This window comes from Bombus pyrosoma, linkage group LG1 (genome assembly GCF_014825855.1).
Source record: "Bombus pyrosoma isolate SC7728 linkage group LG1, ASM1482585v1, whole genome shotgun sequence".
Lineage (NCBI taxonomy): Eukaryota > Metazoa > Arthropoda > Insecta > Hymenoptera > Apidae > Bombus > Bombus pyrosoma.
Genome location: NC_057770.1, coordinates 1,341,895 through 1,369,145, shown reverse-complemented (window position 1 = coordinate 1,369,145; position 27,251 = coordinate 1,341,895). Strand labels below are relative to the sequence as shown.

The following is a 27,251-nucleotide window of genomic DNA, read 5'->3' as shown; positions in this document are numbered from 1 at the left end:
ATCTGATAACTCTCCGCTTTCTCCCTGATTCTTAAGAGCGCTTAATAAACTCAAGGACCTTTCCAAGACCCAGCCATAAACTGCAAATACTTCTCGAATTAGAGAATTTTCCAGACATGCAATTAGAGTGGCAACATCTGTGGAGACAATGCAGCTAAGGGCTAATGTCTTTATGGTGGGTCATTGGGTCTATTGAGACTCGGGATGGCTGTAGGTTGACCGTTGGCTGCCAGGTAGCGAGGGATAGCGTGCAAATGTCCTACGCGACGTAACATTACGACTACGAAAATTTTTCTGAATCATCTGGGTCGAAAGTATCGAACAAAGTAAAGATCTTATTCATTCTAAATAATATCTGTTAAATTCTCGTTCAATGTTTACGAAGCGGAGCTATGGTTTTACCGTATTTTGTAGTTCACCGATTCGTAAATGAACGAATTTCTACTTATATGTCGTTTGGCAGGTAAATGATCAGATAGTAGAATTAGCTCACACATATGTAACTACAAAGATCGTAAACGCAGTTGCCTTTTTGATTTCGAAAGCTCTTAATAAATATGCAGCCATACAAAATGAGAGATGCGAAGGTACCAAACGAAAAAAATTGCAGAAGGCAGAATCAAAGATTCAAGCACCGAATAATGCTTTCTTATGGGGACATTATCAAACGTTGAAAATTTATTTCGTTCGAATTACTAATTGGAAAGAACGTGAAATTGTTTATTAATTGGTAAATACTAATGTTACGTCGCGTGAGATGGTCCGTGCGATGTCCTTCATTGTCTGACCGTTAAAGGCCCACGCATCGTTATACAAACACTTAATGAACCTAAGGGACCACCATAAACAGAAAAATTTAACGGAATCTTTATTCTTGCAAGGATTTATGGACAATGGTCGGACAACGAAGGACGTCGCACGGACCATCTCACGCGACGTAACAACTAATATGATGGAACTATTTTAATTGTGTTCGAGTTGATTTTTATATAAACCTAAATCGATGCAAACGACGCTACATGGTATCCACGCTTATTTTTAAATCAGAAGTAATTTGACGTGAATTGTGAATTATGTTTGTCTGGATTGCTGGATTTACAAAAACAAAGACGATAAATCGAATATTTAAGTACTGAGATTTACTCTAATCTCTATCCAGAAAAAGCCTGCTCGTTTTTGATTGTTTGGTCAGCGAATTGTTCAAACGAACGCGTGGACGAAGGTCGGACAGACGGACGAACGAACGGACGATCGAACGAACGATCCAACGAACGAACGAACGAACGAACGAACGAACGAACGAGCGAACGAGCGAACGAACGAATGAATAGATAAGCCGACCAACCGGTTTTTTTTAGTTTTCTGAATACCCGTTGGATGCTGGTTGATTGAGATCAGCGCATCGCGAATCGTTGTATTAATAGAATACAGTGGATCGCGTGGACTGCATTGTTTTGACTCGTCGTTGTTCTTATTCCTTAACCAACAGTAAATTGAAGTTTAATAACCATGAAACGTGTCGTTGGAATAACTGGAATAATGGGTAAGGATAATTGGTTTTTCTTGTGTGAAAACATAATCGAGAAGTGAATTTAAACGATTTTGCAAATGTATACATAAATTTTTCTGGACAATGCAGCAGATGGACGGTAACGTTTACTTTAACTTAATATTTTCACGGCCGATTTTGTTAATTCAAACTTGAAGTTTCTTTTTCTTTATTCGATCGCTCGGTCCATGATCATGTTTGAAAATCACGATCGTCGTTCACGATCATACGGCGATATTATTTACTTTCAGGATATCTGCTGGTTTCGTATATCGTTGCCGTGACCCTCACCATAAAACAATGTAAGTCAGAGATAACGAAATCTCCGTCTCATTTGGATACGAACACAAGCACTGGTCCTATAATTGTTAACCGCAACGAAGACGATGAGATTTTTGTACCTTATCAAGGAGAACGTTTTAGCATATTCGATTGGGCATTGTTTAGAGTAATAAGCGTCGACTTTTAATTACACATCAATTGTATACATACACATGCATATATACTTTTATTTTGACAACATTCAATTCTCGTAGACTATGAGCAGGAAATATTCTGGGAATATGTTGCTCTCGCCGATATCCTTAAAAATCGTATTGGCATTATTGTACGAAGGAGCTCAGGATGAAACTGCACACGAACTCGCTACGGCGATGCAATTACCCGCCAACGAAAATGCTATACGAAAGAGATTCTCCACTATTTTACAATCGCTGCAGGTAAATTTTTGGAAGTCTGAATTTCGTGAAAATCAACGTTAACAAAAATACGACGACACGCAGATTTTCCTTAAAAAATAATACTTGTCGCATCTCTCACAGACCAATCCTCCAGCGTACATTTTGAACATTGGAACGAGATTTTATATTGATTCAAACATTTTGATCCGGCAAAAATACGAGGCCACCGTGAAAGCCTATTACGACACCGACGTGATTTCCGCGAATTTATCTGACGCGCAGCCGCTCGTGCAAGCGATTAACGACTGGGTCAGCAATATCACCGATGCTAACATAGATCAAATGATAAAAGACGGTAAAAATTAAACAATGATAGTAAGCGGCAATAAAACCAAGTACTTTCGACAAACGAGTTCTTCCTTTTCAGAAAACAGCGTTAAGAATTCTTTGATGCTGATCATGAACACGCTTTTCTTCAAAGGATCATGGCGTCGCAAATATTTTTCTCCGGAAAATACACGAATGGGAAAATTTCATACGATCGATAACCAAACTATAGACGTACCTTTTATGCATACATTTGGTCGATTTTATTACGCCAACTCGCCTGAATTAGACGCCAATATTCTACGAATTCCATATGACGTACGTTCTTCCTCTTTCTTTTTCGTTTTTTCTTCTTATCTTACCTTATTTTAGGGGTGCAAGTTTGCCTTGTACTTGCTATTACCACGGAATAGAACATTAGATGGAATAGAACACCTTATCAACGAAGTTACTCCTTTCGTGCTGACACGATACGTATGGCAGATGCAAATTATGCCCATTGCTCTTTCTATTCCTAAGTTTAAATACCAATTTTCCAGTCACATGGAACCCGTTCTCCGTGAGGTAACTTTTCTCCTTTCACTTTCTTCCACTTTTCCCTTCCACTCGTTTACATTTATTTCATTTCAATACCTCTACATCTTTGTTTCGTTAGGTTGGTATTCGCAATATTTTTGATGATACCGCGACATTAACGGGCATAGCTCAAACCAGACGAATTTCGAGTAATCTCAAAGTTTCGGATATTTTACAAAAAACTGGAATCGAAGTGAACGAAAATGGCACTACGGCTTATGTGGCTACTGGTAAATTTTCCTCTTTTGCTCTCTCGTATACGTATACATATAAAATATTACTTTCTCCGCTTTGTTTCCTAGAAGTTGATATTGGGAATAAAATCGGGGAGGAAATCTTCCACGCCGATCATCCATTCTTATTCTACATCGAAGATGAGTCCACAGGAACGGTTATCTATATCGGCAGGATGATGAATCCTCTTGAAACAACCGGTAGTACCGCTAGCTGGGAACAATACTTATCTCAATCACCGCCCAAGCTTAACGCAGGGATATCAAATGCAGGTTAATCTCTTCTTCCCGGCCTTCGTGACGATGGGTTTTAAAACGACAATTTTACTTTACAACTAAATACTAATTTAAGATAACGTAATGTAAAGATACAAGCAGGATTTAATAACTATTCTATGCATTCGTTTCTTTCCATACTAATCGTTGCACAAATAAGTACTTAAACGGATTTGTATACCAATAGTTAATAAAATACAACGTCTTCCTTTTTCTTTACAGTTACTATACTGCTTTTTACTATTTTACTATACTATGTATATTTGTCTATGTAACATAGCAACTGCTGCACTCGTATTGCACGAAGGTTCTTTTCCTAGGTATACTTAAGAATTATGCTTAATCTCTTCCTGTTTCGTGACATCATTATACGGTTCCTCGATAACTTGTATCAGTGGTAACGGATAATGGTCTCTTGTCTTCCTATTTCCACGATGAACGAGATAACACACTACATATGATTATTAATATAAAACTATTTTTAGACTCGATTTCCCAAGCAGGCTTGAATGCCGAAGATCGAAATAATCTTTTCAATATATACTTTCCACAGGTAAGGTGAACTCGACATCACTCACACGGATCGAATAATCGAATGAAATTAAATCCGATGTACTCTTTTTCCACCGTAGGCTCTAAGCAAGAAATATAAAGATGGAAATCTAGTATCATCGCCTGCAAGTGTTAAAACAATCTTGACAATGTTAATGGAAGGTGCGAATGGTAATACGAAATCGGAAATTATTTCGGTATTAAGATTACCGGAAGACAAATCGCGTAGAGGAGAACTCGCACAACGTACCCTCGCGTCTTTAAACGTACGATATCGAAGTTCATAAAAATATATGTATATAGAACTGCTACGACTAAAGGCACGAAATCTTTTTAATTTCAGAGGAATGAAAACGGGACGGAAATTGCTTTGACCACACGATTGTGGATACACCAAGATTTACGCGTATCAAATAATTACAAAAATATTCTACGATCACGTTACCAAGGAGATATAGAAAGTGTAAATTTTATGGAATCGCAAAGTACCGCGCGCCATATCAATGAATGGGTTCGTCGTGTAACGCACAATACGATCTCTTCGGCTTTGTTATTAAATGACCTTCCGCCTGATACGCGTCTCATTTTGACTTCAGTCATCTATTTTAAAGGACTCTGGTTAAAATCGTTCGATAAGGCGAACACGAAATTACAATGCTTCTATATCCCTAATGGAGAATGTCGAAACACGTACTTCATGAAACATGGATCCATTTATCGGTATGCTTATATGCCCTCCATTGAAGCACATGTTTTAGAAATTCCATACTCGGTAAGGCAAAAATCTGAAACGCAATCACCGAAATAAATGTAACACACTTTATTATAATGATGCAAATGCATTGATAAATTTCCCAGGATGGTAAAACATCAATGTTGACATTGATGCCAAGGTCTAGAGAAAATGATCCATACCTTCGGATATTATCCGACGATTTAATTACTGTTCCAGTCTCTGCGATCTTAGCAAATTTGAAAAAGCAAGATATTACTATTCATCTTCCGAAATTCAATATTGAGAATAATCTTAATTTAGTGCCTACGTTACGACACGTATGTATTATCGTACACGAATTTACTTTTAATGGGAAGCAAAGTATACTTACTAGTAAGTAAAGATTAGTATTAAAATTATCCTCGTTTCAGTTGGGTATCGAAAATATATTTCAACCTAATACGAATTTGTCCAAAATGATTTCTGACAGTTCGATACATGTGACTAGTATCTTGCAAAATGTTAAGTTGGAAATAGATGAAGAAGGAACGCTAGCTGCAACCAATACAGGTTTTTGAACCTTTTTTTTTTAATTTGATTCATCTATAAAATAGTTACAAAAATATAGTGGTAAAATACTGTTACAGAAATCGGATATAAGCTTCTGTCATCATGGGATAACGACGTTAAAATGGACAGACCATTTCTTTTTATGATTATTGATTCCGTTTTAAACATGACTTTATTTTCCGGTCGCTTTATCGAACCACTGTAAGTAGTACCGACTGTTTACGTTTAAATTTATATGAAATATTATATGTAATTATTATTATATGAAAATATTAATAATATATATGATTTTTATTTTGACAGTAAATAAATAACGTAAACATAAATGATATTTAAATATTATATTTAAAGACATAATACGCGACCATCACGCATGTTGGAAACTTTTAAGTTAAAGAGAAGGGGAGAAGAAGGAAAATTGTGGAATGAACGTAGGATGAAAACAAGGAAATTTATTATTTTACTTCGCGTTAAATGTCGAAAATTAACTAAGAGAATAACGTACTAAAATCAACAACAATGTTTAAGGAAGTTTTTTCCATACAAATACACGTAGACGAATATAGATAGTAAGTAATTGTAAGGATAAATAAAAAATATTGTACACTTACTTTACTGACGCTTTGCTACAGCCTATAACTGAGAGTGTGACGAAAATTGAAACACACCAGTCCTATTTTATCGACGGTCAGTGATGATCTGTTTCGTAAGGAGTGGGGTAATCAGTATTCCTCTCTCCCCTGTATCTCATCGACGCGCAAAGTTTTGGGTACAGGTGTTCGTTTTCGTTACGCTAACATTTCTTAAGATGCAAACTTACACTACCGTGGTATAGGAAATTTCGTTTCAATAAGCAATATAAATTCATATCATGTTTTATTCGAATTGTTCTTTATTTATACAATAGAATACCTATATGATATACACAAACATATACATCTAACATGATATAATTAACATTTTTCATTGCTGTTCTTCATATTGTTGTTTAATATGTTTCCACAGTTTCTGAAACAAAAATTATAGATCATGTTGTCTGACTCTTGTTTTCTTTCCTTTTTCTTTTTTTTTATTTTAAGTCTAATATACCTGTTATGCAATGCTTTTTATTGAATTACTAAAATTGCATTCAACTTATGTAAATGAAAAATTAATTTATATTACTTTACATAGCTTTATTCGTGTACAATTTACAATAGCATGTGATATATTATTGAATGCTTTATTAAAAACGTAAAATTAAATGAGATTGAGCATGAGATATATTATAAAATGAAAAATAACTAGATCGAACTAATACTATTTTAATCAATTTGTTATACAAAAAAGTCAATATATTTTTAAAATATACAACATTTCTTACTTGCATTTGTATATTTATACATACCCCCTCATTCACCTTGTCGAATATTTTATCCCCAATCATATCAAATCCTCGTTCGAAGAAAAAGGTGGCTGCTAGAATGCTCAATGTGAATGTGGAAGATCTTTTAAAAAGGTTATATAAAAAAGCCATTATCTTGACTTCGATAACTATTTTTCGAACAAAATTATTAATTTTACAAGCTCCTCTTATTATCGACCGCAAGAGAGCAACACTCTTTATATACTTATTCTTATTACTCTAATACAACAGTCGAAATGACGTAAATGATCGTTAGGTTATGTCACAAACCATATATAATACAGATCTATCATTCAATGAAAATTTTTATCGCGTATTTCATGTAGATGAGCACTTTGTGTCACTTGCAATGTAAATCGGTATTGAACATAAAATAAAATTACAACCACAGAAAAATCTGTTACAGGTTACAATATTTATAGTGATATGAAATTACATAGTACGGGGCGGGCTGTCGACATACAATTGTAAATGGGATAGAAAGTGAAGAGTTCTATAAGGGTATTCGATTCGGCAACGCGCCAGTCAGACATTTGTCGAACTACGTATTCAAATTATCAAGTACATATGTCGGGATACTTCAAATTGTCAATTAATGATTGAATTATAGTACTAAATTTAAATTCCTCTATCTTTTGATCCGATTCCTTTTCCGCAGTAACAATTATCTATAAAATAATACAAAAAAATATATTTATCGCAATCTCGAAAGTAATTTTTAAAAAAATTTAATATCTACATTTTCTTGTGTTTCTAATGATAATAATGATACATCTAAGTATGTAATTCGAAATTCTATGCAAAACATTTTACGTTACATAAAACCATTGTTTCAAATTTCACACTTTTTCGAGTTTTTATTTTTGTTTCATTCGCAGAATAAATTTTGAATTGTGTACAAAAAGAGTGCAATACGTATTTAATGATCTATTTTATTCGATAGAAATACTTATATGGATTATATGATAATAATTTACACGAGATATATTTAACATTAGTTAGGGCTTTATTTCAAATATACAATTTTGTTATAACAACCTGTGTAAAATTTGCGGCTAATAATAATAAAATAGTTTATATTGTATGTTTTTAATTCGTATATTTTGAATTATAAAATTGTCTTACAATTAACTTAAGTACTTGGATTTAGGTCTTTCCCCTTAAGAGATAGCTTATATTAAATCAGAGTCATAAAAAATATATTTTGATAAATTATATCAAAATACCTGATAAAGTATAACACTGTAATGTAATGGATTCTTTTCTATTACGTTACAATAGAAATGAATAATCAGCTAATAAACAATTAAGCTGATTAAATTACTTTCAAATAGCATCCCCATAGTTTGGCATTTAGATCTTGAATCTTTTTCTTGCTGCATTGTAGATTTTTAAGGATATTATGTGTACTTTTCAAATACTTTCTTAATTTTTTTTATTAAAATATTAATGTGATTTCATAAGAATCCCAAAAAGTGCACATTTTAGTTATTTAAATCAGGTGCACAGGATGTAGCAAACAAAGAATGCAGCAAGAAAAGAATATTACAACAATGTATAGTTATAACTTGTTTAATAATTCGGTCATATCTGTAATGTAAATAAAACAGATTAATCTAATTAAAGGATGGCACGCATGTACATACACATAGTAATAAATTGAGTTATCACAGAAATGTGAGAAAATTTATCATGTAAATTACTACATTTATAGGATTGTAAAAAAATTAATTATCAGTAACTTTCTCCTTCCCTTGTATCATTCAATTTTTCTTACACATGTATATGTATTAGATACATATTTGTATCTCATAAGTACATTATAAAAAAAGGTTCTTAAATTATTTTCATTATATATAAAATGATAGTGAAATAAATTTCACTTGTCTATCAATAAAAAACAATCTGTTTCCTATATGTTTGCATAGTTATATGTTTAGGTGTAAGCAAATATATGAGTTCATATAATTCAGGACATAATTTGTTAAAATTGACAAGTTATATCCAATTAAATGCAGGTACTCCTCTTTTTGTAAGGTGCTCATTTAATATTTATCTACTTAAAAAAGTCTCTTTTCATATGAGAAGAGACTATGAACATTCCCTTCTTGTTGAGCAGAATGTGTTCTTCTTTCGAATTTTAATTCTCCACTATACATCATAGATCTTAAGGTAGATATAGACTTTGCTCCGATATCTTGGCATCCATGTTTAATGCCACATATCAGATAGGGTAAAAACTTTAAAACAGTTCCTCTGTCAACTATTGAGCCACTAACACCTTGAGCTATTTTCAACTTGTCCACCTCATTATAAAAGTACCTATCCATTACTGAACCATGTGCATCTTTTCCATTCATAGCTTCTAAGGAGCCCATACCTCTATATTTCTTTAGACGTACACCATCACTAAAAAAATATTCACCAGGTGCTTCTGAGGTACCAGCTAATAAAGATCCCATCATAACTGTGCTAGCACCCAAACTTAAGCTTTTAATAATGTGCCCAATAGATTGAATACCACCATCAGCTATAATAGGTACACCAAATTTCCTTGCATATTCTGCAACTTTATATACAGCAGTTGCTTGAGGTCTTCCCACAGCCATAACTTCTTGAGTAATACAAATAGATCCACAACCCATCCCTACTCTTAAAGCATCAGCTCCAGCTTCTATAAGATTTTTAGCTTGCAAAGTTGTTACAACATTCCCTGCAATTACCTGCAATTCTGGATATTCTGATTTAATGTATTTAATCATATCAATTTGATATTTAGAATTGCCTTGAGAAGAATCCAAAACAATGACATCAACACCAGCTGTAGTAAGATGTTGCAGTCTTTGTTTATCAGCATTGCGTGTGCCAATAGCAGCACCAACCAACAATTGTTTATTCTCATCTTTACTAGCATTTGGATAGCTACGATTTTTTTTCAAGTCAGTTCTTGCCATTAAAGATACTAATTCCCCTTCCTCATTGACAATTGGGAGTTTTCCTTTTCTAGACTTCTCAAGAATTACATTCGCCTCTTGTAATGTTACACCAGCAGTTGCAGTGATCAGATTCTCTAATTTTGTCATTATTGGTTCCAATTTTATGCATTGTTGATCTATTGTATTTTCCAAAAAATCAATATCTCTAGATGTTACAATGCCCAATAGTTTACCTCCAACTTTTCCTGTATTTGTAATAGGAACACCAGAAAAGCCATGTTTAGCTTTCACATTTAGGACATCTTTGACTGTGTGATTGGGTGATAAAACTACTGGATCCCTAATGAAACCATGTTTATATTTCTTGACCTAAAATCATAAAAATTGAAAAAAAATTTAGACACATTGACCTAAAACTGGAATAGCTGAACTTCAAGTTCAAGGGTCATAAAATTATTGTTCTTTATATTTAAAACATTCAACTTTACAAACGCATAACTTTCGAACCATTAGATTCTTAAAGTTAAAACTTACATTTTTGGATATTACGCATCGAAAACTATTCAATGAGAAAAAAAATGTCAATAATTTTATGTCTCTTAAATCGGAGTTAGATCGGAAATTATTTACCATCGATTTATATGTTGTTATTGAAAACTAATAATGTTATTATTCGAATCGAAAATCGAAAATCGAATCAAATTCGAAAAAAATCATAGATACAGATAGACGAGATGAAACCTGCATTCCATTTATATGAATGGCAAATGTGTCTGCGAGGGAAGTCGTGAGTTACGATACAAATTTCGCGGTTGTACTAGATAAACGAAAATGTTTAAATGAAAAAGTATATATATACCTTATGTACTTCATTGGCTTGATATTCAGGCGTGCAATTATGATGTATTATGCCAATTCCTCCACATAGGGCCATGGCAATAGCCATGTCGGATTCTGTAACTGTGTCCATGGGAGATGATACTAGAGGTGCTTTAATCATAATCTTTTTTGTCAATGGCGATAGTAAATCAACCTCATTGGCAGTAAAATCGATATAACCGGGTAAAAGAATAAAATCATTATAGGTGAGGCCATCACCGATAGCGAATAATTGTGCTGCTGAAAGTCCATCATCTGGTAAGGATACATCTGCCGGTTTTGTGTCACAATTACCAATCATAGAGTCTGCCATTGTTTTTTTTCTTAATCGACGATTATTTGTGTGAATTCGTGTCCTTTCTTGTCGTAGAAGATTATTTGTACTTTAATTAATATTACAACTATCATATGACGAGATGATATATCACGCTTTTGTAGCACTGACGTTAAAAATCGCGCGTCTTTCCCGGTCCCGCGTGCGTTGAACCAGAGATCTCCTGGCAAAATGACTGAAGTCAACGTGCGCACAGTGCATTTATAGCTTGTAGCAGCTGTAGCTTACGGCGTTACAGTTAACGGCCAGCGTGTTGTTACCAGATGGAGGGAATAAAGGGAAAGGTCGGAAGGTAGTGGGGGAAAGTAGTACAGTTAGTAACTAGTGACGTGTTACTCGTATTGTAGATAAATGAAAGGATAATAACGGTGTCTACTTTAAATCGATCACTTCTTCCCTTGATGCCTGCAATTTTATACAAAATGGGATATGATGTTGTTCACATGAAATTAGGGGGGGTTTAAGTCATCATTTTACTCCTTTCGAAACTGTTTGGGAAATATAAGCCTTTGGATTTTGTGATTTTTGTTCATTTTTAGGAAAATGTATTGTACGTTCTAATTTATATCTCGGAAACTATTTATCCTATTGGGTAAACTTCGTTTCGTTTAAATCGGAAAAAATAGCTTTTTCTGAATAAATGTTTATTGTGTTGAAAAATTATGAGCAAATTTTTATTTTGCAAATTCCACTTCAAGGTTGTGTTTTTAAAAATTCCGAAAGGTTACTGTCATATTTTTTGAAGTTTTCTCTATAAAATAGCTAAATCTTGTGTAAGGTAGATGGACCGCGTGGTCCGCTTCATGGTCGGCTGACCGAACCGAACAGATATTAGATTTATTGTTTCAATGAAATCTACAGAAGAATATTTCATCACAGGGTCAATACCGTTATTTATACCTGCAATAGAATTTGGCTACTCCACACTTGGCCAATAACAATACTTTTATAATAATCAAATTTCTACAAGTTCCCTCATTTTATGCTTATTTGTAAAAAAATGTCACTGTATGGTAGGATCCAGGAGAAGATGGTGGATTCTTTCCATTAGGATAAGATAAGAATGGGATAGAAAGGATGATATGGATAGGATTGTAGGATAATTTTATGAGTCAAGTGTTTGTTTTTGTCTGAAACATTCATAGCATGTCATATATGCGCAGAACGAGAACCTTCTTGCATTCTATGTTGATTTTTTTATATTGAATTTTCAGACGGTTTCTTCTATGCTTTCGGCATATGATTGTTGAGACCTGTTTATATGCCCTCTGCCCACTGATATGGTATAGTCTGGTATAATGTATACTATTTATACGAGATATGAGATTACCATAAACCAACTATACCGCAGTTGAAGCAAATTAAAAGAGATTATATATGCCAGCGTCCCTATCGTTCGACTGATGTATTAAGGGAAAATGGCGCAAAGTTCAAAAAGTGGAGTTTATAACAGACTAAACTAATAATGTAATACAATAATATATTATTATATTAAGCATGTAATATGGTATACGAATAGCAAAATAGTAATACAAATTGCTTGAAATTCAAAAAAGTTAACTACAGCAAATGAAAATACGCATGTTTACTGAAATACGCATATAAATGTAATATGAGGTAATATGAAGTAATGATTAATGAAGTTCACAGAAAGGGAATAGTGAATTTAAAATATTTCTAACATTTCTCTCGTTTAGTTTATTATTATGGATAAAGAAGAGGTACTTATACAGTTATATCACATCGTATCCATTAGTGACAGTGTTGAAGTGAGGGCGAAGGGGAATGCAGGGAAGTGAAGTACACAGGTCGAACGATAGTGGCGCTACATACTAAAGCCATGATATGTCCAAGATCAAATCGTTTCATAGGATCTTGTATTCATAGCGTACATATCAGTGTCTCGATCTGGTAACGGTAGTCATAGGCAAGGATTACACATATATGTTATATATATGTAATCTTACTTTATACTAGATCAGTTATGTTAGAAATTAAAAGTACAACATTAAAATGTTAAAAGGATTTTACGAGAACTCAAGCCATGTAGTATATCTATTTTATACTTTATCTGTGGTAACATAAAAGCAAGAGAAATGATGAGCCACGTCAGCGTCTGCTCAATTTCAATTAATAAGCAACTTCTCTTAAGAGTGAGTAACGGTGATCAATGCGTGTCATTCTTGACAGATTGTCATTGTTCTGTCAGAAGTTCCGGGAGATCTCTGTAAATTTTCCGTATAATGGCACATCATTTCGAAAAATTTTTGGTATGAATTTATTATGTCGAATAACATGGAGCCCGAGGAGGACGAAATATCTTTGGATTCCAATGTCCCAGAAACGATTACGGAGATGTCAGATCCTATTGAAAAGCCTAACCTAAAAGTTAGGCGAAGGAATGTAATTGAAACAGCAAATTTTGTATCAAAAGAAGAAACTTCTGATACGAAAAGTGATGTACCTCTTGTAAGAATGTCCGATTCTACGAAGGCATGGTACGATAATATTATGCCGCAAATATCTGACATCGCAGATTTTAGTTTGTCAGGTAAACAAAACGGAGCGTTAAATCACGAAGACGATAACAGTTTATTAGAACATAATTTTGGTGATACAGAGCCATTGACGAATAGAGAACGGATGAAGATAAGTGTTATTCGAGGAAGCGTCGCCAATCCGAACCTAACATTAGGAGAACTGAAGCTACTGGGTTGCAGCAGTGAGGGTTTAGTTAATGGTATTTTATTGACATGACCATTATTATCATAGCATTATTATCAATAAGAAACCTCTACATGAATAATACAATGTAATTTGTTGTTATACCTTTTGTTAAATGAAGATTGTATTGTACAAACTTATTTAAGATATTAAAACATAAACTTATATATAGGTTCCTTATTGAAAATAATTTTATATCATGTAATTAAATCTTGTAGTCATAAAGATGATCTATAGATGATATACGAAGGGCTTTGTGGCCAACACTGTTGCGGCTCTCGGAAGAAACTACTTTTTCTGTAACTGGACTAGAAACTATACACAGTCATATACCAAATGAGGTCTACCAACAAATATTAAAGGATGTAGCACGCAGTGGCAGCCATATTTCTCAAAATGCTACACAACATGAGATTGATCATTTCCATGAACAGTTAACACAATTAATGTGTTGGGTTCTTCACAAACATTCTATGTTGAAGTTAGTATTATATATACATTTACACATCACATGCAACATTTCCATATTGTTATAATTGTGGGAAAGCTTGCTATAGACATATGTATGTTGATAATACAAAATAAAATAATACGTACTTAGTTATTACCAGGGATATAATGATATAGCAGCAACTGTACTTCTTGTCATGGGCTTAGAAAAAGGTTTGCGTGTACTTGAAAGCATTTCTTTAGAATTCCTCGAAAGATTTATGGAGAAAACAATGGAAAAAGTGAATCAAGAATTATTTTATATATTTGCACTCTTGGAGAGAGTGCATCCCACATTATTAGAACACTTAGAAAAGTTTGTATAATATAAACATATATTATATATATTTGATAAATACATATTTTACACGATATTTGTACAGAATTTTAAATTGAATCTATTTTATGTTATAGTGTAGAATTATTTCCGCATTTTGCATTGGCTGAATATACAACATGGTATGCGCACAAGTATGCGGAAAATAGAAAACTGTTACACAGATTATTTGATTACTTTCTTGGCAGTCCTCCACTGATGCCTCTTTATCTAAGTACTGTGATCGTAGCACATAGAGCAACAGAAATTTTTAATACTACACCTGATATGGGTCACACACATAAAGTTTTATGTACTGTGAGTAATGTTTAATAAAGTAAAAATGCACTAAAGTCTGTTTATTTTACATAAGAATTATCTTTATTTATAGTTACCGGACGACCTACCTTTTGAAACGCTTCTAGTTGAAGCAAAAAATTTATATCGTGAATATCCACCTGAATCTATAAGTAACGATGTTAGAGAATTCGATCGAAAACGAAAATGTAAAGAACAAGAATGGAAAACGAAGGCAGAAGCAAGTCGTCAGGAAAGAGAAAAGCAACGTCAACTCAGAATTGTAAAATCAGCGCCAAGAATACCGTATCGTATCAGAAGTTACAAAACGATCACGGTAGTAACTATTTTGGCTCTGGGATTATATGCCTTTTTAAGATCTTCATCTGGTCTTAACTGACATTAAATGAACATAATCTATTTAGATAACAGATTCATTTATGTGTCCTTGAAACAAAATTCCATTTTATTTATATGCCATTGGTTTGGTAAATAAAACAAATTGTTGGGCACACAACATAATGAAATAATGATGTACTATTATAAAATACATGTGATAAGGACCGTTGGTAATCTTATTAATCAGTGATTAAACGAATTTATTTCTGAATGTGTTATAAGGAACATATTGAGCATTCCTGTGCTGCCTTTATGCTGTGTTCTTTGAAATCGATATGAATCTTTTGTGCACATATATTTACAGTGTCAGAAATGTAAACAGATCTTTGAGATTGAAAGGGAGGGCAGAGACAAAGCATACATGTGCTTGCAAAAAAATATATCTGTAATATGTATATTTTGAAACATTAAAAAAAGATTTTTAAACGTGGAAGATATATTTGTTGTTTAGATTATTATCGTGTTTTTACGATCTGTGATGCAAGTATGTATATATTCAAATTTGCAAGTAAGAATTAACTTAGTATAACAACAAATTAATGGTTACTAATAAAAAAATATAATTTTATAATTTTATTTATTCCCATTTATACATTTTCAGTTATATTTTTCTTTGTCGTGTGTGATTTTTATCTAAGACTTATTACAAGAAATTGCTGTGAACAATTTGTACTTTCAAAGGCTTTGTTAAGATTTAAATGTAAACAAATTAAGCTATATTATAAATAGAAAAATCACATAATGTATGTTCTAAATGAATTTGTACCTGAGATATTAAGATAGGAAAAATGTGCTAATAGATTTTTAATATATTACATAGATATTATAATAAAGAATAAAATTTCAAAAGTAATATCAATGTCTAAAAGTATAAAATAAATAAAAACTATAATATACCTTTGTAACTGTTTAGCCATAGATAAACAAGAGTACAAAGCTAGAGTGTTATTATATTTTTCTAATATTAATATTTACTTAATGGAAGATATACTAATAGTTGTATATATGTACACATAGTCAAAAGAGTATTATTTCTAATTGTAATTTCTTATCGTGAAATATCATTATCGTATTTCTACAATTTATTACATCTTCTAATTATTTGATTTGGCAATTACACTGGAAATTATACTTAAAGACACAATTCCTTGAGTAATATCATACTTTTAGAAGAATTTTAATATAATTTAATACAGAACTATTGTTAAGAATTTCCATGTGATTTACACCAGGGAAGACTTGAGAATAAACTTTCCGTTTTTGCTTACCCTGCCAATACTTACAACCCTCTAAACTTCTTAAATTTACAGTACCATCACCATCACCGGGAATTAACTGAGGAGTTCCTTCTATTGATATACCAGGCTTATAATATAACCTAGGAATAATTTATATGTAAACATCCAACAAAGCTTGTAAATTGCTATTAAACTGATGATAAGAATAGAATTAACATACTTTTCTACTGTATCTATACCACTTCCATACAAACAATGAACCTCAACCTCTGGAGCAGTAAAATCTAATTGATATTTTTCATTATCTTTCCTAAATTCCCAACCATTTGGAACATTTATATCTCTACAAGATTTAATAAATATCATTTTTAATAACATAAGAAAACTATTGAAATATTATTAATACTAGTAATTACATAAATCATTAATTATCGTATATAGTATATCTTACATTAGATAATCTTGTAATGTGAGTAATGTGTAGTTCTTTCGTTCTGACTGTACCAATATTTCTGTGTCTTTCCAGAATAATCTTGATGGCAATAACCACCCTAAGCTAGGACTAGTTATCTGTTCATCTTTCAGAATACTTTGGCGTAAAAGATATGCGCCTAAATCATCTCCTACAAAAGAGGAATAATAAAAGTATAATTGTTTATATATATAACATGCATATATATTATGCGTACTTCATACCAACTGCAAAGACTTTAAGTGCTTTAACACTGCCACCCCAAACAGCTGAAAGAGTAATCAGACAATTGATGTATTTATCCTTCCACTTCTGAGATTGACGTTGTAAGAATATAAGTGACATTGGTCCACCCATACTGTGTGCTAGTAATGTTACAGGGACTTGATTATTATTGTTATATGTTTCTTCAACCAAATCTTTCAATCTATTGAAAAACATTTCATTTTCATCTAAAAAAAGAGGTAAAGATTTTCTCTTTGAATCATGGTAAAATTAAAATATAATGATATCAAGCACAACTATGTAACATATATTTTAATAATGAATTATACATACTAGGTGCTTTTCTAAAATCATAAGGTGCACCACGTAAAGAATGATTTCTGACGTATCCAAGTTGATTCACTAGCATGTTACCAATGTCTTTAAAGTATGCTCCAGGAGAAGCTTTACTTGGATCTAAATATTCAACAACAAATGGATCACCCCAACCTGGTATACGTATATCAACACCATCTTGATTTCTTGTTGTTCTTGTAATATTGTCATAAGTTAATTTCATATTGTCAATCTAGGATGATACAGTAGATATAATAAATAAATAATTTGTTATATACTATTAAAAGTATAAGAAATACAAAATATGACAACAATTACCCAGCAGTCTATGATGACTGGTACAAGTAATTCTAAATTTAACCAGATATTAAAATATTCAGTAGAAACTTTCTCACATAAATAATGCACCACTGTGGTTTTGTTGATTTTTGCTTCCACTTGACTGCCACCATCGCCTGGAACTTTTAATACAATAATTATATTAATTTCAATGTTCAAAATAATGCATTACGAAATTACTTCATATAATGAAAAATAATTACCAAGTATAACGGGAGATATTTGTTTATTTCTAGAATGCCACGACTTTACAGATAGAAAGCAAGATAAAGAAATAATCGTGTATATAACAAAATATAAACGCATTTTATATTAAACTCTTCTACTGATTAGATATGCAATGACATTAAAATTGTACATTTCAATTTATATTGTATAATTGACACCGCTATTTGGAATAGCCGTTGATTCAATCACAAACACGCACAATAAACAGATCGTTGCACTAACAATGAATTTTTTTCTTTTGGTTACGTAGCTGATAGTACGCAATCAGCTGATGACGCACACATTTGAGATTTGCCAATATCGAAAATATCGTATTCAATATGATAGTCGCCGATGAGCATGGGAAACATTCAGCCAAAAATGAGTTCCAAAAATTATTGCCTCTAGCGGTCAAACGGCTGAACTATACGCACATTTCTCACTCAAGTGCAATTTTGGTACTTTTGATGGGAGAAACCTGTATATATACGACAAGAGGAGAAATTTCCACATCTTGAAAATGACGTCATATTCCAGGAATTTTTCGAAACTGAAGTTTTCGAGACTTTACGATTTTGTATGAAGAGGATATGATCTTGTAGAAGGTGATACTATTTCGATAATTCTTGGAGTTTAGCGTTATCTCTCGGAATTTTCGTGGTCATTTTATTCTTCCTCTTTAAATTCCGCATGTTCTTAACCATTTTTCGATTTTATTTTTTAAATTCTGGTGGGTTTTTGTGGGATTCGATAGTGAAAAGAATAAATAACAACATTGTAAAATGTTGCTGAACTATTCTGATTTATTGAAACTCTTTGCAAATACATTTTGTATAAGTAGTTTAAAATAAGTAATCTCATTTTTTACTTTCATTATATTATGTATTGTATTGTGTTTCCAAGAAAATCGTTGCTGCTGGTTGCTGTTGGTGGCTGCAGCTGTGCTTCTGATATCATGATTATTGCTCCCGTCCCCAATATGTTTGTAATCAATAAAGAAATGCAATTTACTTTCAATGTTTACGTTTCTTTCTAGATGCGTTTCTTTCACGTCTTCATGCGCATTTTTAACAATGGCGCCCAACTTTTCACAAGAGTCCCAAACACATAAATTTCATTGATAATAACGTACCGAATCAGTTTGTGCAAAAAAATTTTTGTTTATAATTTTTCCCGGTAATGGATGTGTGGAAGATTAATCCAACAGATCTGCTTTTGCAGCGACCCCTACCCTATACAGTGCGCAATTTTTTCCTCGGTAGACGATACGAATGCACTTCCCCTCTCGCCGTGCATACGCATGTTACTCCTACCAAAGCACCGGAGAAGAAATATGCGTAGAGTTCGGCTGGTGACCGTTAGAGGCGTTTATTCTTAGTGCGCATATTTTGGCTGACTTTTCTAACATTGCATCGGCGATCTTCCTACTTATCGCTAGTATAATCTGTTACTGCATACATGTGCTGTAAGATAAATACCATGATAGAAGCTTGTTTAATGTCTGACAAAATAAGTTATAAGACAAAAACAATTGCGCAAAATGTAGTATTATCGTAGGACAAATGATTAAAGCTGAATTGACTGAACAAAAAATTATAAGATATAAAATAATAACATAAACTATAAACACAAAACAGAATAAAATACTGTTCAATGGAAAATGAAAATATAATTTATAAATCTATTACTAAATGATCAGAACGATATTTACGAGGCAATATACATATATGTGTGTATATATATATGTACACATACACATGTATAGACAACGTTTAAAAGTTCTAACCTAAAATTTTCGAATAATGACTATTACGTTATTTTCTAGTTGATAAATATAGAAAGAAATGTGGATAAATATTGTGTTGATATAAAGGAAATTAAAACTTTTGTTTAGTAATATATAAAGATGCCAACAGTTATAGCATTAGATGTGTCTTTATCAATGAGGCGTCCTATATTAGGAAGCGGATCTGGTGAAAATAATCAAATTGAACAATTAACAAGACATCACTTAGCTGTACATGGCATAAATGCATTATTACATTATTTGCAAGCAAACTCAAAATTGGAATTTGTGGCTTTAGTAAGTCCTTTCTCAATAATAAATAGTTCCTTATTACTTGTATTACTTATACGTTTCCATTTTAATTTAGGTTGTGTTTTCCTCATTGTACGAAGTTATTTGCCCATTCACTCGTGATTATGATAGCATACGTTCGAAATTACAAAATATCGAAGAATGTGACAAGACTTGTATTGAAACTGCTCTTCATGGTGTTAATAATGTTATTATGGCAGAATGGGGTAATACTACTGCTTGTCAAGTAGTGTTAATCACTGATGGTAATCCTGGAGTAGGACCGATGTCTTTAGGTGATTCTTTGAATTCCTTAAATGTAACAAGAGATGTAAATCCATTTCCACTACCTTTTCCTTATCCAGGAAAATTAAGCGTTATATGCCTTGCATCACAACAAGGTATGTTATAATATGATCATGCAATATTTCAGTAGTCTTAAATATGTTAAGTAATTTAAATCTTTTATCAGATGCTGGTTTACGCATTGGTTTACCATTGTACCAACGTTTAGTCGATCTTGCTGGTGGTGATAGCGTAGTATTAGTGCCTGAATCTCCACTTTCAAAACATTCGGTCACAACTTGTTTTCAAAAATTATCAGAAACTAATTATGTGTCTTTTCAAGGATATTTGAAGTGTGGAAATTTAGGTTCTCGTATTCTTCTTTCACCAGCACCTATGGTAAATAATAACATGTAAAGGAAACTTACTTCAGGTTTTAAACAAAGTTGTTACATTTCAGCCATACACTAAGAAGACAGATTTTGAATTAACATCTGGGTTAATGATATCAAAAACCATAGAAATTTGTGGATTTATATCGGTAGCAGATGTTGGTAGTCCTAGTGCTATATCTAGACATTTGGTGTTACCATTAGCCACAGAAAAGAGTCCAAGCATGCAAGGAATATCTTTAGAAGAAGATTCAGATACGGATGAGAATGGAGATGAAGGAAAAGTACCATCCTTTTGCGTATTATTACATGGAGCATTAAAGGTAACAAAATTTCAACAAATTCAATATTTTTTAATTATATAGAAATTATAGAATAGATATTTTCTATAGGTTGAAAATATGGTAGCTCTCTGTTTGTTAAACAGTGAATGGTATGGATTTATATATTCGTGGGCAGATACAAAAAAAAAGTCAAATTTAATGTTAACAGTATTAGAACCAGGTTTAGATGTTGTGCCTTGGTTAGGTAATTTCAGCAATTTAGGTCCTACTGATGCAGCTAAAGGTACTGCTGTTAGTTTTCCAGTTAGGCCAAATGACAAAAGGAGTTATACTCAAAGTGGACCTTCTTGGATTCGTCAAGGCGGGTTACAGTCAGATATTCAGAAAATTTTAAGGCATGCAAGAAAATTACCTGAGAAAACTCAAAACTTCTATAAGGTAAAATAATAAGAGACAACACAAAATTGTTGCGAATATTCTTATTCATAACATTTTTATATCTTTTTGCAGGAGGTGAATCGATTACGTAAAGCTGCATCATCAATGGGATTTATAGAACTTCTAGAAGCAGTGGCTTGCATTTTAGAACGAGAGTGTACATTATTACCTCCAAATCTAAATCCTGACTGTACGATTCAAATGGGTCATGTAGCTTCTTTGATAAGGAAACCAGAGTTTTTAGAGCTTAGATACAATATACCACCTGCACGTACTAGATTTCAACATGGAGGATCATAGATGAAGTGACAACATATCTGCGACATATATATATTTATATAAAATAACAATCATTTTTTTACATTAAGAATAAGTTTAGTATTTTAAATAGTGATTTATTAAATACTACTTTGGACATACACACATACAATTATAACTTTTATATTATAAAGCTTATTGTCTATTGTTTTTTCATATCCTCGATAATATAATATAAAATTTCATATAAACCTTTTGCACTTTGTACACTTGAATACTGATTGAAATCTGGAACATGAACAAATAGTGTCCTTTTAGGTGCAATCTGTAGAGATTTATAAAATATGTATTCACATAAATATCTCCCTGCATTGTATGAAATACAAGCATTGCATTTTGTTTTGTCTGAACTTTCGTTAATTATGTTACAAATTTGTTTGGCGTTGATTTTAGTTTCAAAAATTTCAGATTCAATATTACTTTCGTCTGGACATTTGTTAAATATATCTTTTCTTAAGTAACCATTACTATGAGCACGACATTCTATAGTTAAACATCGCGCTTGGCGACTTACTCCTAAATGTAGAACCACCTAACAAAAAAAAAAGGGGGAAAGTAGAAAGTTGCTATTCATCGAGTCGTAAGGTGTAACTTGATTACAAATCAAAATTTACTATAGGTTTATACTCTTGCCAAAACTTTGGTACATATTTAGTTACATCTTCATACGAAACTGGAATCTCTTTTACGATTACTTCAACGTCCATCAATTCTTTCGAGTTAATGCATAGTTTACTTAATTCCTTTGCAGCTTCCCAGCTAGCGTTAACGATATGATTATCAAATGGACCAAATCCGGTTACTAATACTGTGTACTTTTTATTAACTTCCATTGTTAAGTTCAGTTGTTTCACTTGAAAAAGCACAGTTTCCTTTATTCTAGTAATATTCGATTCACACAAAACATTGCTGTTATCATTTTGTCACAAGTTGATAAGAGTGATCTCATAAAGATCTGTCAATAAAGGAAAAGATACTATTTCATTTACTTAACCATAATGTTCTATCTACATTCATTTATTTGATATCATTGTAAATTACATTTTTCTTTATATTAATTTCTAGGATATATGATCAAAAACGTGTATAGACATTAAATGAATATGGCCTTATAAGACATTTGACGTATAATATAATTTATTTGTGAATCTAAAATATATTTTCTTTGTCGAATGCGTGAATCGCTATCTAGTTTGTATCTTACCAATGATGCACAAGAGAGAATCAGTTGGGGAAAATGGCTGACGATACATTAGGTGATGTTTTGACAATTTACTCCTTTCATTACATTAATTGAGAGAGAAGTGTGCTATATTTTAAGATATGTCTTCAATTGTATTGTGAAATACGTACTTTGGTGAAGACTAAAAATATATGTCGACACACGTGCCTAAATTGAAGAGGGAAATCTTGTCAAAACTTGTCTGGACGTGTTTCAACTAGCTGCCATTAAGAAATGTTCATTATGAACGTCTGAATAATCCTTTTCTATAGCCTCTGTGAAGATATTATGCTATAGGATTTTTATATTGCTGGTAAATATGTATATGTAATTAAAATTCATATCTAAAGTGGATGAAATTTATGTTTGTATTAAATAAGTCTCTTTTTGTTAAAAATTGATACCATTTTACTTTAAAAAGAATAAATAATTGTTTTATAGGGAAATAACAATTACTTGCAGTATTTTAAAACTAAATAGTCTTCTATTTTAATTGATTTTGAAATAGTATACTTTGTTGTAGATAAACGAGACCTCCTTCGATTGAATCGATTGGCAAATTTATCTGATATAATAATACAATGATATTGTATAACGTAAAAGTGTTAATAACATTTCTGTAGAGGAGAAATGGAAATGAAATACTTTTGAGGGCAATAAGATGCCTGTCAATCCATTCAATAATGGGACAGCATTTCGCTAGTCTCAGGGAATTTTTTAGAATGGATGGTGAAAGGCAGTCTTCCGAAACATGTACTAATGTTATCCAGCCAACACAATTAGAAATGATGAATCAAGATGATATAGAAAATTTATTGAATTTAAGTTTGATTCTTCATGAAGAATGCAAGACAGATGGGAGTTTGGATAATGATAATTTAAATTTAGACCTAGATAATCATAATTCTAAATTTGAAACTTTATACAGTCAACCAATCGAGACACAGGATTCAAAGAAGATTTATAATAATGGAAATATTACTAAGGAAATATGTTTTAAGCAACAGGAAGCGTGTTGTAGTAGTTCTGGGGGTAGTAATACTAGTAGTAGTTCTGAAGATAGTCCTATAAATCCTCCTTTAAGAAGATCTTCTAAAACATTATCATTTGGAAAACGAAAAGGTAAAAGATATATTTTTTGTCTTTCTCATGTTTATACGTTTGTTGTGGATTTTATTAATTAGTATTATAAATTGATATGAAATTTAATATTATTAGGTAAACAACGTAATAAGGATCAAAGTCCAGTGTGTACTCATATTTTATCTTCGAAAAAGAAGCGAAGTAGCTGGGTATTAAAATTTAACTGTGCTAAGAATAAAAGTTCTAAAAGTACAGATATTATTCCTGGTCAAGGAAATAATAGTTTAGATTGTGTTTGCACTGGTTATAGAAGAACCGAAGAACACCCTATGGGAGCTGGTGTTATATTTAATAGTCGGTCTGCTCCTCAAAGTCCAGTGCTACGACCGCTTCCTCCCAGCCCTGTGATCGACCTTTCAAGATTCAATCCAGAAGAATTTCCAATGGAAGTATGTCTTATTGCATCTGTAATAAACTTGTGTGTCAAACTTGGTACTTAATAGTCTGCATTACAGGATTGTGACAAAAGAGCACGACTACAACGTGCACGAGAAATGGAGGAGGGAGTCGAACCTCCTCCGGGTTATAAACCTAATTATCCTTCGGCAATTCAAGTACATCCAAATGGAATAACAGTAGACAGTTTGGCAGCTTTGTTCCAGGCGCATGCCGGTATACAAGCTGCTGCTTTGACAGCGTTATCACAAATCGACTTTACGTTAATTCCAAATATCGAGAGGCCAGCGCATACGCAGGTAGATTGATTAACTTTTACCGGAAAAGAAGGAGTAATTGATTTGAATTAGGTTGGTGATTTTTAACCACTATTTGTATATATTTTCCACAGGTTGATTATGTTCATTGTCTTGTGCCAGATCTTAGATCAATTACGGCTTGTTCTTTTTATTGGGGTAAAATGGATCGATACGAAGCTGAACGTTTATTAGAGGGCAAGCAAGAAGGTACATTCTTGTTACGTGACTCGGCCCAGGAAGAATTTATTTTTTCCGTTAGTTTTCGAAAATATGGACGATCTCTGCATGCCCGAATCGAACAATGGAATCATAAATTTAGTTTTGATTCGCACGATCCGGGAGTTTATGCTTCAGAAACGGTATGGAATATAATTGCATTCTTAAAAATATAAGTAGAGGAAAACGTACATGTAAATAGAGGTATACGATGTAATATGTACTCTTTCCAGGTGTGCGGTTTAATCGAGCATTATAAGCATCCATCGTGTTCTATGTTCTTTGAACCTATGCTTACAATACCATTTCACCGAAATTTTGCTTTTCCTTTACAACACTTATGTCGAGCAGTAATTACTACACGGACGACATATGATGGTATAAATAAGTTACAATTGCCAAAGACGCTTAAGAGTTATCTCAAGGAGTATCACTACAAGCAAAGAGTACGAGTTAGGCGATTAGATACTGAGAATGATTTACAATCAGATGGAAGATCCATATCATATTTACCTTTAATATAAATCTCTGTATTCATATTTAATAGAGTTTGTCAGGCATTATTTTATTGATTTTGCATTCGCATCTATCACTTTATTACAGTGATATATGTCTTATATATAATAGCAGAATTAATATCACTGCACGGGTATCGATATATATATATAAAAGCTATAATTAATTTTTCGTGAATGTTATAAAACTGAAAAAAGCTATTTCATTTTTTCTGGTAGTATCCGTCCTTTGTTTTCTTCACGTTGTAATATATTGCATATTTCCGATTATAATTACATTTGTTCGATGTGTATCTCCATGATCGCAAATATTTCGGATAATTAATTTAAGAGTTTGCAAAAAGGCCGATTTGCAATTACTACTTCCTTATTTATAATATTACAATGTTAAAGATTGAAATTATGTTTGCAGAACACTTTGCGCTTAATAGAAAGATCACAATACATATTAGCAAACAAATCATACGCATATTCTACATAAAACGAAACATTAGTATAATTGAAATAGTAGTTGTCGTTCTTCATTTTATCATGATCTCTTACATTTGCATCACAAATACATCTATATGTTAATTGAAAAATAAGAAAAAAGAAAAAAACAGTAACATGTAAATACATTAAAATAGCAGTTTGAAAAATATTGCATATTATAAGTTTTATGTAATTTAGTATTGAAATCTTTCTTATCGTGTCTTTTTTTAACATTTATTTGTAATTTAATTCAATCGTTATTCATTTCAAATATAATTTGGTTTATACATTATTTTAATTATGGTTAAAAAGAATTAAAAATATCTGAAATCCAATACCATTGTGGTGCTTTATATCAGCATATACCTGTAGACTTTTATTTTTCAAAAAGTTTGATTCTCTTGCTCTGTCTATTTATAATATGAAATGCCAGTTGTATTGAAAAACTGTCTGTGTTGATGTTTGCTGTTATTAAATACAGAAAATAACAAGAATATGTTCTAAATGTATGTAATTATCTTTGACCTTGACAGAGTAATTATCAGCAATCACATTACACTTTGAAAAATGCCAATATTTTATTACGTATAGAAAGAACGAATGCTTAACATTTTACTATACATATAACACACATGGTCTTGGATATATAAAGATGCATTTCTTTATATGATAAATTAAATTAATTTAATTTGTAAAGTAAAACGTTAATTAGATTAATTTAATTTATTAAAATAACGTAACAGATTAACACATAACTTTGAATGTAGAAATTTACTATTGGTTTAACATGCAATATTAACTATAAGTTATAATTTCTTTTTGCTTTAGTCAAAACACAACATAGTATAATTGTGTTACAATAAACACAGTGAATTAAGACAATATTTCTTTTGAGTGTAATGCGTATTGTATAATAGGCAGCATTATTTTATAATTAAACCAGAAAAAGGAAAAGAACAACGTGATCAGAAATATATCTGTATATAATATAGGAATAGCATATTAATTTTCAAATATTTCATCACTTTGTTAACATCCTTGAAATATATAGACTTACACGTTATAATATCGTAGTCGAGTAAATTTTCACTGATGAAGTTTCGTGTATATTTTTGTGTAGA

At 32.0% G+C, this 27,251-nt stretch overlaps 8 protein-coding genes across 13 annotated transcripts; 4 read left to right on the top strand and 4 right to left on the bottom strand.

Annotated features, from left to right (window-relative positions):
* The first annotated feature begins 1,042 nt into the window (after positions 1-1,042).
* On the top strand, positions 1,043-6,088 carry LOC122573099. Its single transcript, XM_043739089.1, has 15 exons — positions 1,043-1,543; positions 1,801-1,997; positions 2,086-2,268; positions 2,371-2,584; positions 2,657-2,874; positions 2,929-3,120; positions 3,212-3,362; positions 3,435-3,638; positions 4,127-4,194; positions 4,274-4,459; positions 4,537-4,965; positions 5,052-5,246; positions 5,340-5,478; positions 5,556-5,679; positions 5,782-6,088. The coding sequence occupies exons 1-15, from the start codon at positions 1,510-1,512 to the stop codon at positions 5,786-5,788; spliced, it is 2,541 nt and encodes an 846-aa protein (XP_043595024.1). The 5' UTR covers positions 1,043-1,509; the 3' UTR covers positions 5,789-6,088.
* Positions 6,089-6,337: 249 nt separating this feature from the next.
* LOC122573262 (cytochrome b-c1 complex subunit 9) lies at positions 6,338-7,151 on the bottom strand. The gene is made up of 2 exons (XM_043739416.1): positions 6,866-7,151; positions 6,338-6,486 (listed from the first exon to the last, which is right to left on the bottom strand). The coding sequence occupies exons 1-2, from the start codon at positions 6,992-6,994 to the stop codon at positions 6,442-6,444; spliced, it is 174 nt and encodes a 57-aa protein (XP_043595351.1). The 5' UTR covers positions 6,995-7,151; the 3' UTR covers positions 6,338-6,441.
* Positions 6,978-11,937, bottom strand: LOC122573153 (inosine-5'-monophosphate dehydrogenase 1b-like). 2 transcript variants are annotated; one of them, XM_043739303.1, is made up of 3 exons: positions 10,679-11,937; positions 10,053-10,188; positions 6,978-9,995 (listed from the first exon to the last, which is right to left on the bottom strand). In XM_043739303.1, exons 1-3 carry the CDS (start codon positions 11,009-11,011, stop codon positions 8,944-8,946), a joined length of 1,521 nt encoding a protein of 506 aa, XP_043595238.1. In that variant the 5' UTR covers positions 11,012-11,937; the 3' UTR covers positions 6,978-8,943. The 2 variants fall into 2 exon arrangements, with proteins under 2 accessions (XP_043595238.1, XP_043595154.1); XM_043739219.1 differs by having other exon boundaries at positions 6,978-10,188; positions 10,679-11,935.
* Positions 11,938-12,913: 976 nt separating this feature from the next.
* On the top strand, positions 12,914-15,690 carry LOC122567762 (TBC1 domain family member 20). 2 transcript variants are annotated; one of them, XM_043726741.1, is made up of 6 exons: positions 12,915-13,583; positions 13,653-13,772; positions 13,994-14,237; positions 14,358-14,561; positions 14,660-14,879; positions 14,953-15,690. In XM_043726741.1, the coding sequence occupies exons 1-6, from the start codon at positions 13,316-13,318 to the stop codon at positions 15,256-15,258; spliced, it is 1,362 nt and encodes a 453-aa protein (XP_043582676.1). In that variant the 5' UTR covers positions 12,915-13,315; the 3' UTR covers positions 15,259-15,690. The 2 variants fall into 2 exon arrangements, with proteins under 2 accessions (XP_043582666.1, XP_043582676.1); XM_043726731.1 differs by having other exon boundaries at positions 12,914-13,772.
* A 127-nt stretch (positions 15,691-15,817) lies between these two features.
* Positions 15,818-18,442, bottom strand: LOC122567773 (phospholipase A2 group XV-like). Its single transcript, XM_043726753.1, has 7 exons — positions 18,071-18,442; positions 17,847-17,989; positions 17,526-17,760; positions 17,192-17,419; positions 16,947-17,118; positions 16,716-16,838; positions 15,818-16,635 (listed from the first exon to the last, which is right to left on the bottom strand). Exons 1-7 carry the CDS (start codon positions 18,171-18,173, stop codon positions 16,416-16,418), a joined length of 1,224 nt encoding a protein of 407 aa, XP_043582688.1. The 5' UTR covers positions 18,174-18,442; the 3' UTR covers positions 15,818-16,415.
* Positions 18,443-18,856: 414 nt separating this feature from the next.
* On the top strand, positions 18,857-22,001 carry LOC122567755 (integrator complex subunit 14). 2 transcript variants are annotated; one of them, XM_043726717.1, is made up of 7 exons: positions 18,857-19,803; positions 19,900-20,157; positions 20,228-20,552; positions 20,624-20,835; positions 20,897-21,151; positions 21,221-21,550; positions 21,623-22,001. In XM_043726717.1, exons 2-7 carry the CDS (start codon positions 19,981-19,983, stop codon positions 21,848-21,850), a joined length of 1,527 nt encoding a protein of 508 aa, XP_043582652.1. In that variant the 5' UTR covers positions 18,857-19,803; positions 19,900-19,980; the 3' UTR covers positions 21,851-22,001. The 2 variants fall into 2 exon arrangements, with proteins under 2 accessions (XP_043582652.1, XP_043582641.1); XM_043726706.1 differs by having other exon boundaries at positions 18,857-20,157.
* Positions 21,727-25,351, bottom strand: LOC122567800 (pyroglutamyl-peptidase 1). 3 transcript variants are annotated; one of them, XM_043726839.1, is made up of 4 exons: positions 25,337-25,351; positions 22,483-22,823; positions 22,061-22,400; positions 21,727-21,867 (listed from the first exon to the last, which is right to left on the bottom strand). In XM_043726839.1, exons 2-4 carry the CDS (start codon positions 22,699-22,701, stop codon positions 21,845-21,847), a joined length of 582 nt encoding a protein of 193 aa, XP_043582774.1. In that variant the 5' UTR covers positions 22,702-22,823; positions 25,337-25,351; the 3' UTR covers positions 21,727-21,844. The 3 variants fall into 3 exon arrangements, with proteins under 3 accessions (XP_043582774.1, XP_043582756.1, XP_043582765.1); XM_043726821.1 differs by lacking the exons at positions 21,727-21,867; positions 25,337-25,351 and adding an exon at positions 23,073-23,214 and having other exon boundaries at positions 21,929-22,400; XM_043726830.1 differs by lacking the exons at positions 21,727-21,867; positions 25,337-25,351 and adding an exon at positions 22,910-23,050 and having other exon boundaries at positions 21,929-22,400.
* On the top strand, positions 23,103-27,014 carry LOC122567753 (suppressor of cytokine signaling 5). The gene is made up of 6 exons (XM_043726694.1): positions 23,103-23,403; positions 23,614-24,212; positions 24,309-24,622; positions 24,689-24,928; positions 25,021-25,287; positions 25,378-27,014. Exons 2-6 carry the CDS (start codon positions 23,774-23,776, stop codon positions 25,666-25,668), a joined length of 1,551 nt encoding a protein of 516 aa, XP_043582629.1. The 5' UTR covers positions 23,103-23,403; positions 23,614-23,773; the 3' UTR covers positions 25,669-27,014.
* Positions 27,015-27,251: the final 237 nt, after the last annotated feature.